The sequence below is a fragment of the Macrobrachium rosenbergii genome, chromosome 51 (genome assembly GCF_040412425.1).
Source record: "Macrobrachium rosenbergii isolate ZJJX-2024 chromosome 51, ASM4041242v1, whole genome shotgun sequence".
NCBI classification, from domain to species: domain Eukaryota; kingdom Metazoa; phylum Arthropoda; class Malacostraca; order Decapoda; family Palaemonidae; genus Macrobrachium; species Macrobrachium rosenbergii.
Window position 1 is genome coordinate 32,601,653 of NC_089791.1, and position 16,735 is coordinate 32,618,387.

General features: G+C 38.7%; 1 protein-coding gene across 1 annotated transcript in view; it reads right to left on the bottom strand.

Annotated features, from left to right (window-relative positions):
* The window catches only part of LOC136833303 (ephrin-A5-like), a 287,390-nt gene that overhangs the window by 17,671 nt on the left and 252,984 nt on the right, over positions 1-16,735 (bottom strand). The window contains exon 2 of the mRNA XM_067095251.1: positions 2,009-2,153. Coding sequence (XP_066951352.1) covers positions 2,009-2,153 — 145 coding nt within the window. The remainder of the gene's footprint in view (positions 1-2,008; positions 2,154-16,735) is intronic.

Sequence of the window (16,735 nt, forward strand, 5' to 3'; positions counted from 1 at the left end):
ACCAACGATAGAAGGGAAGGTACTTGACCAATTAACGGGACAGGAAAACCTGAGAAAACACTAATGTTGACAAAAAATACAGTATAATAAATATTTAAGGGACTGTACATGTCTACTTAAAGTCTCTTGAGCACTTTAAATTGAACCATTGTTAACAGAGGTGGCAGCCCTGTTACAAAAACTTCATAGCCGATCAAAAATTCCCTTATTAAAATTTCGGATCAATCAAGATCTCGTGCACATGGTTCTAGCATACAACGGACACTGCTTGCGTTTTAAAAACCGAATACTGCATTTAATCATGAATCCCAACAGAGTGGATTGCTGTTCTGAACGGAGGTGCATAAATCAAGCGCGAACTGCTATTAAATAAATTGCGACCCATTGGAATTGCTGATGAAGCCTATTGGGTATCCAAACGACTACTTGCTTGATAGAAAATACTGTGTACAGATTGGAAACGCATATTCTTCTGGTGAAACATTAAGAAGAGGAATACCCGACGAAGCGCTAGTTCCAATCCTATTTTGTATTCATATGAATATAGGTTAAGTTCAAGCTATTTGCGGATGTCATGCAATTTTACTTATCCGTAAACGCCATAAAGGATACAAATGAGAAACTAATTTAAGCAATTAAAACAAAATTGAAATAAAACTCAGAATTTTTGTTCGCTGGAAAAAAAAGTAACTGGACCCTTGGTGATATTTCCTCCTGAATACAAATCGTAATCCAGTCCTGATTACTGTAAGTTATGACTTGTGTTTGCTGTTGGACGTAATAATGTTATAAAAAATATTAGTGTTCTAATAAAAAAAAATTGTGATTCTGCCATTAACGTACGGACTTCTATAATTCTACAGGAAGCTGTGAAATAGCCTAAATAACGCAGCACGGGTGTCGCACCTCGGAAGGGTTTAAAGTACGTGTCATGACTCTTCAAGCTATCAAGACTGAATTTCAAAATACCTGAAAGATTTGCTGTGTATAAAACAGCCAACGAAGGCAGTCGACACAAGGCTAGCTACGGACGGTTTCAAAGTATCTGGTTAAAGAGCCTTCAAACGCGTGTGCATCCCCACTTTGTACATATAAACTTTCCCTTGATGTCAGCCATGACTGAAAATCTCAAGTATTTCAAGAAAAATTAAAGACTTTTAATTTCTGAGTTTTACGATAATGTGGATCTGACAATTAAGGTGAAATGGAAGTTCGCTGTCTAACTCTTCGAATGTCTTTGTACAATTATGTACCGAGCAAATGAACTTGCGGATCCCACAGGGCACCTTCGGAAGAGCGGGACCGGAAAAGCTAACTATGCAAGCAAGCAAGCTCGTCTGAACCAAAAGTATTTTTTATAACCCTTAGTTGGCTGACAAACAACCACAAGCGCCAGTACTAAATCCTACCGCAATTATTTAATTACACGATTATGATTTAAAAAATGTCTATTTTGACTTAACTGGCCCAGCTCATCGGAACCTTTTCATGAACATGACTATCTTGTTAGACAGTGTAGTATACAATGAATCCCATCTCGAAGCTTACCTTATCATTTAATAATGCGCTAAGAACCATGTCGTTAGATTTAATTCCAAGGGACAAACGATGAAAATAGTTGGTAAAAGGTGTACTCAAAGAAACTATTTCATCTATTAAACTGAAAAAAAAAAGATAGATCTTCCAGGCTGACTTCAGCACTGAGTCCAAACATCGACATTGGAGATTTATGCAACAGTTCTCTTGAACTTAAGATGCTTCAAAAGTTTTTACCTGAGCGGGATAACACTCACCTAGCATGTCACTAAATTCATGGTTTACTTTCAGCAAGTCCGTTTATGATCAAGATGTGTCTTCTCTTGCCTACAATTATATTCCAAAGAAAAAAAAAGGACGTTCAGTGTTTCTATACAAGTGAAAGCTAATCAACATAACTGGGACATATGACTGACGATTCCATTTGCATTTTACAGAATTTTTCATATAAAAAATGAAACCAACAACTTACATTATATATAATGTATTTCTCAGCCTCATCCTCACTTGTCTCCTCTTCATTATACACAGGACAGATGATGTTAACTTGGTCATATTCGAATGGTATATTCCCTTTGTTGACATCAATGATGTGGTCTGTGTTGTCAATTCGGAATCTGGAAAAAAACAACATAAGGTTAGTGATGAACAAAATGGATTCGGAATGCTGCTGTAATATTAACATGTGAGAGCACTGCGTGAATTCTGCAAAATTTACAACTTAAAATAGACGGTAAGTCGTAACTAAAACCGATTTTTTCATACGTATGGATATACGCCATTTCCTACTCTTTCTTAGAACACCACAAATTTGTTTGCTAACACAAAATCTTCCACCCACAAACTCGAAATGCTGAATGTAATACAAAATGTAAGGCAAAGGCCAAGCGCTGGGACCTATAGGGTCATTCAACGCTGAAAGAGAAATTGAGAGTTAAAAGGATTTAAACGTTTTACAGGAGGAAAACCTCGCAGTTACACTATGAAACAAATGTTAGGAGAGGGTGGGAAGAAGGAGAATATGAATGGAGGTATAGCAAAAGGAATGAAAGGGGTTGCAGCTAGGGGCCGAAGGAACGCTGCAAAGAACCTTCAGTAGTATTGCCTACAGTGCACTGCGTGAGGTGCACTGACGGTCGAAATGCTGAAGAGCAAACTTTAAGTGACCTTGGTTTTGTTGGGGCCGAAATCATCCGCATCAAACTCATTCGACCATATATGTTTGAGGATGATGTTTCAACTTCTTTCGTACAAATGGCAAGTGGCAATTTCAAAATACAAATGTATTCTGTTTACGTACTGCCTTTTGCATGCTGATATAATACAAACCCACAATATCAGAGTTGCAGCGATTAAATGTTTGTTTTACGACGTATAGTGGAACGGTGTGTGAATTTAAAAGTTCCCTCTGATGGCTTTTGTTGATCACGAGAAAGCTTTTGACAGCATCCAAATACGAATATTATGGAGGGTCTTGCGTGCTATAGCATTCCTATTAAATATGTAAGGCGAAATGAAATCATCCGTGAACGAAGTAGCTGCTAGATTAATGATAATGGGAGTCTTGTCAAATGAATTTATAATCTTCAGCAAGGCGCTTCAAGGAGTGATTTTTCTCCTTGGCTTATCGTCCTTGTCAAGGACTTTATGGACTTTATAATGAAAAAAGTGGTCACAGATGGAAAAGAAGGTTTCGACTGGAGCAACGATAGAAACTTGACAGACTTAGAATATGCAGATGATGCTGTTTTAATCGGTGAAACACACGCTTTGCAGAGTTTGCTAATACAATGCATCATATATATCTAGACATGGGACTCTATATGAAATACGAACAACAGAAGTGATGAGTGCAGAGTGTGCGCAAAGGGATGAAATGACTATATGAAGAGAGGATGAGGGTGGATCTAAAATACTGAGGAACAATGAGACCTGTATCCAATACAAGTTCTCTTGAGTTGGAGTTCGGTAAAAGACTAGAAAACTCAAATCAAACAAAGGGCAGGCTGAATACGATTTCGAAATCAAGTAGACTAGTCTTTTACCCTAAGATGAATTCGTTCATCAGTGTTAATATTATTTGTTATTATTTCTGTTGCTGTTGTGGTTGAGTATAAATGCTATTATTTTTGGTTTGGTGCTGACGTCATCTAATGATCCCAAGTCACTCATGCTTAGTCCTTCCGTGACAACTCGGGTTATACAAATATAAAAAAAGCTTCTGGTTCAGCACTACTCCTCACTTCATTAAAATATAAAGAACATGAAGTTCTGGTTCGGCTCACCGCTAAAAAGGACCGTTCAAGTACAGCTTTGGTTACCTCGGTGCGGCGGTGGTGGTCATGGTAATGGAGGTGGACAACTACTCTAGAACTCTGTGGTAGGAGGCCTGGTGGAAAGGGGAACCCTGGCATGCACTTGGGGACAAGATTATGCTCTGCTGCTGCTGATGCTGCCGGGTTCTTGACTAGAGCCCTGAACGGGTCCAAGTTGTCTCGTTCTCAGTGGGGGCTCTGGGATACCTCCATAAACCTCAGCAGGGGGCGCGCTTGCACTGTGTCCACCAACTTTGGCAAACAGGCAGTTGAGACGGGAGACTTGTCTATGGAGCAGGCTTCACGTGACCACCTTTATCTGACCTCCAAGGTAAAGTCTATCTATTCTACTATTCTATCATATCTATAAAGGATAATGTCCATCGCATAATACACACTCGGTCGGCAAAATAACTGACGGATTGAGTGCCTACAATTTTACGCTTTCTGAGAGGAAAAGAAAAAGCAACATGAAAATGAAATTTTAGTTATGAAGAGCAAATATACAATATATGAATATATACAAGATCTAAAATGCTACGACCTGTCTGATATATAAATCCTGCAACTGCATGCACAATCCAAATATCAAATGTACTTGTGCGAATGTATATAGGCCCCCCACACAGAACAAGCTTAATTATACGTAAAACAGGCACCAATCATAACATGAAACGACACCAAACAACGGAGACACTAATATGAGAAAAGTTATATGCTTATTTCTTATTATTATTATTATTATTATTAAAACTACGTATTATAAAATAAAACTCCCATGAAGACGTCCTTGAATAAAACCAGAAGTGCCTACATAACTCCATATTCAAATATTATATCCCATAGCAATGACTGACCCTTATTTCCCCAGAACGGGACCAAGGTAAAAAAAAATTGAAGAAAATAACTAAATAAATACGCTAAAAATGTGTAATCAATATCGTTACAGGGCCATATTTTACATACCAAACATGACAGAAATAGAAGCAATCCTATATTGCAGGACACTATTAAAATAATACATATAATATACTCAGAATAAATTTCACAAGAATTGAGGAAAAGATTGTTACAAAAATGTTTACAATGAACCAAGTAAAAGGTACTCGAGATATTTTAAATATCTCATCGAGGCATTAAAATCCATAATCCTAAGGCGTAAATATGGTCTGCGTATCAGTAAAGGCGTGAACTTTGCCAAGGCAGTTCTTAAAATGTTCCCAAAACAAAACGGGTCGGAAATACGGATGATGACTAGGTATAGCAGAGCAATTCATGCTGTAATACGACAGAAGAGAAACGTCAAGATGATGATCAAAGCGATGCGAGTTGCTTCACTACTCGGGTGTCACATCTTAATGAATCTAGGTGATGCACATGATTATTACTGGGTCGGCCTGTGACAGGTTTTGTGAGGTCTTATGCAAAAAAAAAAAAAAACTCTCTCTCACACACACACACACACACACACACACACACACACACACACACACACACACACAACATTAATTCCGGTCCGTGACTGGCTGAAGTTTTAGAAAATTGGCAGATAGAGTAGTAGTACAAAAATGTTGAATAATGTCATTCATGCCATCTCAACACGAACTGAAATTTATAGGGAGTGAATATCATTTCTGCCCAAATTAACTGTTTATATGTATTTTTCTTTATAATTAGGGAAAACTTAGCAAATCAACAGCTTAAAGAAAATGTTCAAGAGAAGTACAATCACAACGGTAATGCAAATGAGTTTAAGTTTACTGAAGAATGAACGCAGATGAACTTAAGGTCAAAAATATGTTTTGCTTGATGCAGACAGTCCACAGGGGAGTTTAGTAAAAATATATATGAAAAAATGGAAGCAAAAAACATGGATAAACTTTGGTCATGCAGTTCATTTTTTTTCAGTTTTATTCCTGTAAAATAGGGCACTTTAACTTGACGTCCTTTCATCACTTCCAAGTGACATATATAAAAACCCACCGACTAGCTACAATTGCTGATAACTTTATAACGAATGCTATGTACTGACTTAAAGAAGATACTGTAATAGAGGAATTGGAAGTATCATCTTACAAACATACGAAAAATCAATGGAAGCTTTGGCACAAAAGCATTAAAATGATTTCAAATACATTATAAAATGCTAAAATACAAAAAAAAAAATAAGTTTCCTGAACATTTATCCAACGTCCATATCTTACAATTACCTACCTACATACAAATGAAGTCTTAGCAGCGTTTCACGGTAAAATTCAAACAAGGATCCAGGCAAGGGATTATTACGATTTCCACTGAGGGACCCATTAACTGAACATTTTTGTTAATTCTCGAGAAAGTCCGCACTCGCAGTTGAAAAGTATCTACAGGCGGCAGAAGCAACTATAGTAGCATTTAGTTCTGGAAATTGTTCCAAGCGTCATTCATAAACCAGAAAGTGCACGGAATGCTGGCTGCAGAAAATAAAACGGCTTTGGTATAGTTTTTGCAATATTATTGATAACTGAGCATGAATTACCATTAGCGCATCTTACTCTACTAGATTTCTGGAACACACACACATATTACCAAGTATGGATATCGAGAGATAATGGAACTGGGTCAGGATTATTCACTGCGATTACTGTACTAACCGCACAACGCTTGTGCTTGACTATATTGCTTCTCATTCCAAAGCTATGGAGGCATCCAAGTGAAAATCTTTGTTCAGAGGAGAGCTAAAGTAAAGTATTATACCCACTGAATCATAAAAGTGGCTACATCAGCGACCGCTTACTATCGCCATTACCTTAATCTAAATTGGATCAAAATCCCCAAGTTCTCATTAACTTCGAACACTGTAGAAACTGCCTTATCTTGATGGCAAACTATGAATGCCTAACCGAGGAGGTCTTATGCACAGCACTATTTACGGGTATAACACGGAGGCTGCAGCAACTTCTTCGCTGGAAACATTTCATCTAGCTATAGGACTGTCAGGTCCTACAGATTCTACGCGCGTGAAAATAGAGAAATTTTACCTCACTGCCACTTAACAAGATTGATTACGAGATTTATAAATCTTACTTAATGTCACTTGGGCACATTGCAGGTAATTGCTTCATTGGCACCAGTATGTATTTTGCAGATTCTTATGTGTCAGTTTTTGGTGAAACATGAGCAGTTTGGTGAAACAGTTGTCATGACAAAAACCAAGGTAAGAAAGATGCCTGTACATCTTTCACCAGAAAATGACTCCCGCGAATTGAAAGCAACTCCGACGGTAAGCAGAATCCTGCAAAAAACTTACTGATGCCACTATAGCAATTTCCTCATACATATATACTGGTGCATGAAATATTAATGCACCCATGAAAATCTGATAAGGGACTTCAGACTTTGTGAGGCCGGTAGATTTTAGAAATTTCTGAAGTACGGGCAAGGGTATCTTTATGACTTGTTTATGGGGATTAAAATGACAGAAAAAAGAACACTATAATGAGAAAATTCTTTGCACTATTTTTAATCACTCGTATATACATATATCGTTATATTTCGCGAGCTTCAATTTTGCACAAATATTTGTGTTCTGCATGATAAATTCATATGGAAGAAGCCCTATAAATAGTCATCTAAGTTGATTTATCTGTGAAGTCAGAATCCTCTTTATCATTGATGGTACTCATCGAATCCGCTGGGGTTTCCTGGTCTTGAAGAAATGACATTTCCTGAAAGTACCGCAGTGCCGAATCAGACTTCATCAGAGTCTGCACTCGACTTCTTCAGCTATTTTCGATAGTTTGTCCCCAGCGAATTAAGCTTCAAGAAAATTGTATAGTCTTCTCTTTTCTGGTTTCGACTGCTCACTCATCTGCTTTCACCTTCCAAAGGGAAGGCATCCCCTTTTATAGACGAATTCACACTATGAGACATTCCCTCTCCGCTTCCTTGAATTTTACCAGGTCCAGACATGCTGTCGCCTCAATGTTAAGGTGAAAATTGAGGTTTGTTGTCAATACCACTCTCAGACAATACAATTGTTGTTGAGTCAATTTTAATTCTTAGATCGTTTCAATAGCCTACTATTGAACAACCTTCAACCTTTCCCCCTGAAGTTTAATAGTTTTGACAATACCGGAGTATTGCTCAATAATATTTACCGTGTAGGGACCTCCTTACAATTACGAGAACCTTTTTACCACTTCAGCGTGCCTCAACATTTCTCACCCTTTCGATTTTTCTGCAGTCACATATCTCATGGAAACGATGATACATCTAAACAGATTCAACCTACTGTTCTTTCATTCGCATATATTTTTCTTTTTCCTAATAGCTTTTCCATCCTGGAGGAGGCGGAACCATCAAGTTTTCGGTAAATATAAAGGTGATGAGGTTGCTAGCCCCCAATCCTGTGCTCTTGTAGCCCGCCTTCCCCTGCATCAACTTTCATATCTTGAGCTCAACACGCTACCAATGAGCCACACAAGCCTCAACCCTAAAAAACCACAAAACTAAAAGGGAAATGAACGCTATCTCTAAAATCTAAATGTTTATTTAAATGACCGTGAAACGAAATCAAGAAGCAAGATGGATTTGTATTTGGAGGACCCCCCCAAAAAAAAAATATTTAAACAATACCAGGCAGCTTTATTTCTAAAAAAATAAAACCATGGTGGGAAGATGTTTTTTGAACCCTGAATATTCCGTATAAAAAGCAAGAATTATTTACATGCCTGGGCTAGTCGTCTTGACTGAGTTCTACCAATTGTTACAGCAGGAGGGATGTAATCAAACCTTTTTCAGCTTAATGTAAAACAATGACTAAAAACTACATGGTGGAGTTGTAGTAAAACCTTCCATATATGACCACACACTCAGAAGATAGGAGGAGAGGGTGGATCTGTTTTGAGATAAGCTGAGCAAATCTCTAAATCACGCACGATACTAAGTTCCCCTAAAAAAAATCCAAATATAAGATGACCATGACATCTTGCAAGAGGTACCCGGACTCTTTCCTCCTCCCTCAACCGACCGCTAAGCTTAATATCTCCTCTCCACCGCCACCATCACCTTCCTCAACACCAACAACCATCACTCAAAGGCAGCTAATGCCTGTTTGGACAAATAATCCTTTAGCACTTGCGCTTATCACGACATTCCCCCAAATGAACTGGGGAAAGGCGACTCTAAAGCGGAACCCTTTACGGTTCGATTTCGCGTACACCACTCGTGGGGGCCAGATAGATCGATCACCATGTTGCCAGCCTTTGGGTATTTTCACACACTCGAGGATGAACCGGAGCCAAAGGCGTAGAAAAATCATAAAAATAAGTTGGACTTCGAATCCCATTTCAATGTGAAATCTAGACGGAATGAACACTCGCCCTCTCAAGGTAATCCCGACAGCAGGAGACGAGGAGGAGTCAAGGCACAGAACACACGAAGATATATCCTGCTTCGAGTCTCGGAAAGTGACGAATGAATGCCTTATCATCGTCCCTAATGATTCGAATCTCATGCCAATGAAAGGTCCGAATGCGAAAAGGCTCATCTCAGTCGCCTTCAATAGTGTTAGTGAAACTGAATGACAAAGTAAACACAGATTATAGAGTTTTTGTTTGTACAGAAATCATAATATATAATCTCGAGGTTTATCCCACGTTATTGCATTTCTTAGACACATGGTAACGGTACTGAGAGAGAGAGAGAGAGAGAGAGAGAGAGAGAGAGAGAGAGAGAGAGAGAGAGAGAGAATGATTCATAAATAGAAATTTTAGGAGATAAAACCCCCGTAACTTTTAATGGCTATCAATTGCACTGAGACAAACCATTAACGATAAAATTTCTCACGGGACTGACACTGATCCGTTCCAGTTCGAAAAAGTGAGAGTGCAGTGTCAATAATAGCCACGTGTCGCTTAGCTTTCGACTTCCCATACAGCTTCTGGACCTAATGGCTTCGATATTGATTTAAGGCATAAGTGAAAGTGGAGGCATTGGAAAGAAATATAGGACAGCCTCGCAAGAGTTCTCTTCAGGCAATATTTTTCACACAACCAGTAACATTTCAGATGAAGACATCTTGAAAATTCTTATCTCCTCTTCTCCAAATATTTCACCAAAGAAAAATTAAGATATGAGAAGCTAAATGCATTAGTGAGAATTCCAAACTTTCTAAATGTAACAACAGTTATTCTACAGCAGATTAGTAAAACATCTAAAAATAAAATTTTTGCTAAAAATGTAACTAAATTTTGAAGGTAAATATGCAAACATAAAGCTATCCCAAGAATTTTTAGGGTAAATATAAAAAAAGAAAATAAAGCCGTTTCAAGAATTTTAATATAAGTATTGCAATTTAGCCATATCTATAAAAAAAAAGGAACGTCTATCCAAGTATGAATTCTTGATATGATAAAGGCAAAGCTTTTCGAGATAATTTTCAAACTGAGCCTTATCTGCATCCAAATATGTTTAAGTTTCTCCTATTAAATGTGAAACAATATACCCGATAACACAAATTCAATTTTAGAATTACATCTTCTTCCACATTCTTACACACACACACACACACACACACACACACACACACACACAAAGAATTATGCAACCTTGAAAAAAGGATTATTTTAGCCACATCAAAAAAAAAAGCAGTCATTGAAATTTAGCCATATCTATAACAAACAGGGATCCATATAGGTAATGTACTCTATCTTTCAATGTCAGAAGTAGGGTACAGCACTCTCTTACACAATGTAAAACAAAATTACGGGAATTAGCACAATGTTAAAACATTAAGTTAGGACTATAAATGTTAAGTACATTACTTCTCTCTAAACTAAAATGGAACAGACGTCAGAGACCAACTTACATTTCAATCGAGATCATTTAAATTTAATTCATATTACTGCAAGACCAGAGATTCACCAACCACAATACGATAAGTTCCAGCTCATTCAGAACTACTGCATATAAATGCAAAGAGTGAGCTGGAAGTGTTTCTTCCTGAACTGTAATATGAAAGTCTTCAACAAAACACAATTTAAATGAAGTGGCAACTAATTCATACATTCATTACTTACGGTTTTTGAAAATAAGATTCACATTACAGTCAGCTGACAACCAACTGTACCTGTCACACACAAACACACTTATAAAAAGTACCTGAAGTGAATGAGGTAACCTAGAGCGATTTTGGTGTTGCTCAGCCCAAGAAATAATAAAGTTTAGGAGAACAATCGCACATTTTTTAAAGAATCAAAAGACGATGCATACCAGGCAGATTTAACCAATGCAATTTGCAGCTTTGGCAACATTCTGTTCCACAGAAAATGGAAAAACATGAAGAGTAAGAATCCGTCCATATTACAGTAAAACATGTCAAAACACACGACGATTTCTTACTGCACAGAGATCACAAACAAGTTCAATACAAGTCAATGACTTAATGGTGGTCCTAACCAGGGCTCCTTGCCCAGCATTTGCCAGATTCGTTCTCCACCTGCGGTCGCTGACTCGTTTTCAACCTATTTGTGATAAGTATGCAATAAATTTCCTACTCATTTATGACATGTTTTGCTGCAGTGTGGACGTTCCTAAAATAAACGACAATAATAAGAAAGGCAGCATCAGTAATAACCCCTTAAATAATAATGGCTTTTACTGATGCTGCATTTCTTAGTGTTTTCGTTCTTTTAAGTCAGCACGACCTGATGAGTCTAGTAATGACGAAGGAATTCAGTATTTCCTACTCAAATGCAGTATTTGCTTGAAATGTTGCGATCCACCTATAAAACAAATAAATGTAGAAAAGGAAGATATATATATATATATATATATATATATATATATATATATATATATATATATAAATATATATATAAATGTTTGCTTTTACCTATCAATAAATAATTGCAGTTATTTAAGCGGTTTAGCTTTAAAATTGCGGGTGTCACACCAAGTGTTAACGAGATTTTCTGAAAACTAGAATGCAATCAAGTCTGCAGTACCTGAAATACTCGCATTAATACCACCCCTTAAGCGGGGGAATTTTGCGTTTACACTTCCAAATTACAATGATGAAAAACAATACTGTTAACTCAAGCATGACGCAAATTAATGATGTGAAAAAACCGTTTTCTTATTATTTTTAATATTTTTTTCGAAGTCACACAGTTTATTTTCTTTATAGCTACGTGTATCAGAAGCGCAAGTTTTCATAACGACCTCTGGTTTTACTATCAGTGAAATGGGGGAAAACTACAGCATTTTGCCAGTGAGAGACGGCGCCAATAATGCATCAAAGTTGCGTCCACTCGTTCCAGTATACGCTAGTTACTGAATTGTCTCTAGTTAAAAGAGTGCTTGATGATGGCATCCTTACCCAATCATGTTCCCATTAAAATAAAGGAAAAGCGGGGGAAGGGGTCCGAACACCACGACGGCACAGACACAGGATTCACCGATAGCAGCTTCTTACTTCACAAGATTAATTTCCTTACGAAGTTTGTTTTATTACTTTCCTGCTTTTGCTGATACTAGATTAGCCACTTACAAGAGAGAGAACAGAGACTAAGACTTCCTAGAAACCTGCCACTATCCACAAGAATATGATATCCATTTTCTTCTTTGCATATTGTGTGTGTCTGAGAGAGAGAGAGAGAGAGAGAGAGAGAGAGAGAGAGAGAGAGAGAGAGAGATGATATCCATTTTCTTTTTGTATATTGTGTGTCTTTGAGAGAGAGAGAGAGAGAGAGAGAGAGAGAGAGAGAGAGAGAGAGAGAGAGAGAGAGAGAGAGAGGGTAGGAGGAGGATTTGTCGAGGTATTGGCGAAGATTGAAGAGCCATGGCAGATTATTGGTTGAGGAAGGATGTGTAGGAGACGGAGGCAACAAGGGGTAAGACGGAGTGTGATAGATGATAAAGAAGTCCCTTATAGGCTGCCACTCGCTGGAAAGGGGTCGGGCCCACGTGGAAAGAAAGGATGAAACTTTCAACAGAGATGAGGAGAAGGAAAACACCAAGAATGAAGAAAGGATGCTTCTAACTGAGAGAGAGAGAGAGAGAGAGAGAGAGAGAGAGAGAGAGAGAGAGAGAGAGAGAGAGATACTAAATGTTACGCCCTCCCAACTCCCTAATTGCTTTCTGGTGCAAATCTCCAATTGTTCACAGACTTCCCAACGTACGTCAAATCCACAGGATACTTCTAACAGAGAGAGAGAGAGAGAGAGAGAGAGAGAGAGAGAGAGAGAGAGAGAGAGAGAGAGAAATACTAAATGTTACGCCCTCCCAACACCCTAATTACTTTCTGGTGCAAATCTCCAATTGTTCACAGAGAGGCACGAATAACCACTTCCCAATCTACGTCAAATCCACAGTTCGGTATACGGGAGCACTGGATTTCTTTATTTTCTTTTCAGCATTCTCAACCTCGCCGTTCTAGGTCTCACTCTTCGGGTAAAAGCTTATCACCCTTTTGCCATACACATGTTCCGCATCCCCGAAACCATATACCCCCCACCCACCCACGCCTCTCCCCATCATTGAACATAAAATATGGCAATCCTGCTCCTCTTTCCAATTCTCCTTCCCCTCTTCCGGAACTATCAGACACGCGAGGAGTCATAAATCATGTCAGAGTTTTATCTGAGGACAGACACAAGAAGCCAAGATATCAGGAGGAGGAGGAGGAGGAGGAGGAGGAGGAGGAGGAGGAGGAGGAGGAGGAGGAGGAGGAGGAGGAGGAGAGACATGGGGGGGGGAAATGAGAACGTGAGAAATAGGAATAAGGGGGATAAGTACAAAACCAGGAGAGCGAGGCAAACGAAGAGAGGGTTCTTAGTGTCTTATGCGGATTTAGCTGGTGAACCTACAGAAAGCCTCAGTCTTCCGAGATAATTATTCATTCAGTATTATAAATATTTTAGTATTCTGCAACGGAGATACAAAAACTTATGTATGGAACTATCTGAAGACTGCAATGCGTTACCACATGGAGAGAGAGAGAGAGAGAGAGAGAGAGAGAGAGAGAGAGAGAGAGAGAGAGAGAGAGAGACCGTAGAATGGTAGAGGAATCCAAGATTCATAGATGACATAAATTACCGTTTTAATGGCGTCTCTAGGCACCAGTCCTATAAAATTCCCGTGGCTAATATCAGATCTTGTTGCCGATTCTTATGCATTAAAAACACTTCACTTTTACAAGTCTGTACGTCAACCCGATTTTACTTTCAATATTTATTTATGATACACTATCCACTAATCAGTCTTATTTCATGACTCTTTCTCACACACAGGACCATCTTTTACCGTAAAACTATCCCGTGGAACACTTGGGTAAAATCCCAAGCGACTTACGAAAAAAGCAACGTCATGCTGTTATCAGTTAAGAGGAAGTTCTTACGCAGGTTCGATGATGATGGGCGCTAAATCCCTTACCCCATAAGGAGTTCCATTATCCTTGTATAGTTTCCGTAATGGCCCTCCATACGCTGTCAACAATGGTTCAAGTTCCTCCTCCATGATCACCGAGTCTCCCGTCATCAAAAAAGAATTCGACTCAGCCTAGGGGTTCCAGAACCCACTCTACGCCTCAAACGCCCCCTTTCCATTTAATCTTCTCCTTCCCTTCCATACGCCATCTATTAACTATCATCTCCACCACAGGGAATTGCTTTTCCCTCCAATCCAACTGTCTTCTACACTATTTACTTCTTTTCAGGAGACCCGTACATCAGACGGATTTCTTCCCATCACGATTACCAGTGATGTCAAGACGGACAAAGTGGCTTCCAGCAATTCACCGCTACTTCCCTTGCAGTTCACGACTCAGCGGGCTCTTGGAAAGTACCATTCCCAGAAGAAGAAGAAGAAGAAGAAGAAGAAGAAGAAGAAGAAGAAGAAGAAGAAATCATATGCATATGGTGCCCTTTTGCTTGAAAGCCACTCTGCAACGAATACAGCTTAAATGGTAAGCGTAATAAATGACCACTGGCTTTCAATGTGATCACCAGAACCACTCGGGTAATGATGCTACTTGAATGATTTCACCTCGAAGCATAGCAGTTGTGGTCTTTATTTATCAGTGAGCAACGAAGCCATTTTCTCTTTACAGGAGTATACTTGCGCTTCCTCGGCTCTCAATAAGGCCGTCTCCGGAGCTTTTCGTGTAGTTCTTAACGCACCATTAACTTACTTCCCGCAGACCTCGGCTTTCCTGCAGTGTTACTGCCCATATAATTTCTACTATTCCCATTCTATCACCGCTATCTCTCTCTCTCTCTCTCTCCTCATTCTTGTAGGAGAGAGAGAGAGAGAGAGAGAGAGAGAGAGAGAGAGAGAGAGAGAGAGAGAGAGAGAGACGCTCCGAGGGCCAAGATATTGATATCATTTTAAAATGATTTCAATAAAGAGGCTTATTGGAAATTACTTATATTTGTCACAATATCCTCCTTTGGATGAGCCAACTTCTTAAGAGAAATTTACATGATTTGACTTAGCAGCGAGACTCTCCTCGGGAAGGACCAAAGACCAAAAAAGTAATAGCTATGGTGAACCCATTTGACCGGCCTTGGGATATGAGATAGGAGATAGGGCGAGGCAGAAGCGAATGGATTCTTTTCTGCAACATATGTTGTGTTCCATCATTAGACTACGCGATTTTTAGAGATTATACATTTTCTTGAATAAATTACCACAAAATGCAAACTACTTAAAGGTACCTCTTTCACATTTCGCAATACGTGTACCATTTATTCATCGGCATGAACACGCGAGCAATTCTTTTTTTTATTTTTCATTTATGCTCAGGCTGGAAATTATTTTTCAGCAATATGAAGGGAGCTGGCGGACGATCCGGGTGATACAAACTTAAATCCTCAGGTAGTCTCCGCAAGGGTCATTATACACGAAGAACAAAATTAGTGGTTTCTAGTTGCCTGCCTCTCTCTCTCTCTCTCTCTCTCTCTCTCTCTCTCTCTCTCTCTCTCTCTCTCTCTCATCCAAAAATCCTTTGTGGCTGTAGTTATTACGGCAGACTCGGGAAAGTATTATGATAGCGGTCGGATCACCTACCCAGTACAAAAGACACCCCAAAAGGGGTTTCTCGGCCTTTATTGGATGTGTAATATGGGGGAAAAGAAATTCTGAATTGCATAAAAGTCGATCATACTAGGCACATCATTATGATTCTTGAATGTGAATTTTAAACTAACCCACCGCTTAAAAAATAATTACGTTTATCCTGATTCTTGCCACGGCTTAAAATCATCACTGTATCAAAATAAAATCTTATAAACTAAGTCCATTTCATTTTCTATCGAACTCTTCCTCCTGGCCAGAGGTCAGCTTGCTAGAGTTACCACCCCATCTTAAAAGAAGCAATCAATCGCCTCTGTTCAGTTAGTAAAATTTAGGGGTCGTCGCCAAAGTAAGAAAATAAAAAAAAATTCCTCGTGCAAAAAGTAAACGCTATTCCTTAAAACTCAGAGAATGGATTTCTCTAGTGACAAAATCTTTTACTTAAAACGTAAAGAGAACAGAAAAATATGTTCTTTGCATTGCCAACTGCCATTCCATACCAAACCTCGACCTCTGAAATTCTTGCCATGCCTCGCTTTGCCCCATCACTTACCTGAAAAGGAAAAGATACGCAATTAATATACTTTGAAAGGACATAACGCAGAAAAAAATGTTATAACGCCTTAATATCACAAACCTACGCTTTTTTTTTATTAAATTATACATCAACTTCACATACTGTAATACTGTTCAGGCTGCATACAGTAACGAGTAAAAATCTGATTTTCAAACAGTTTTCACAACACTGCTTGTTTATTTTTATCTAAACGTTCCTTAAATCAAAAAACATATATACCAGCTGCTCGTCGTCAGGCACTGGACCTGAA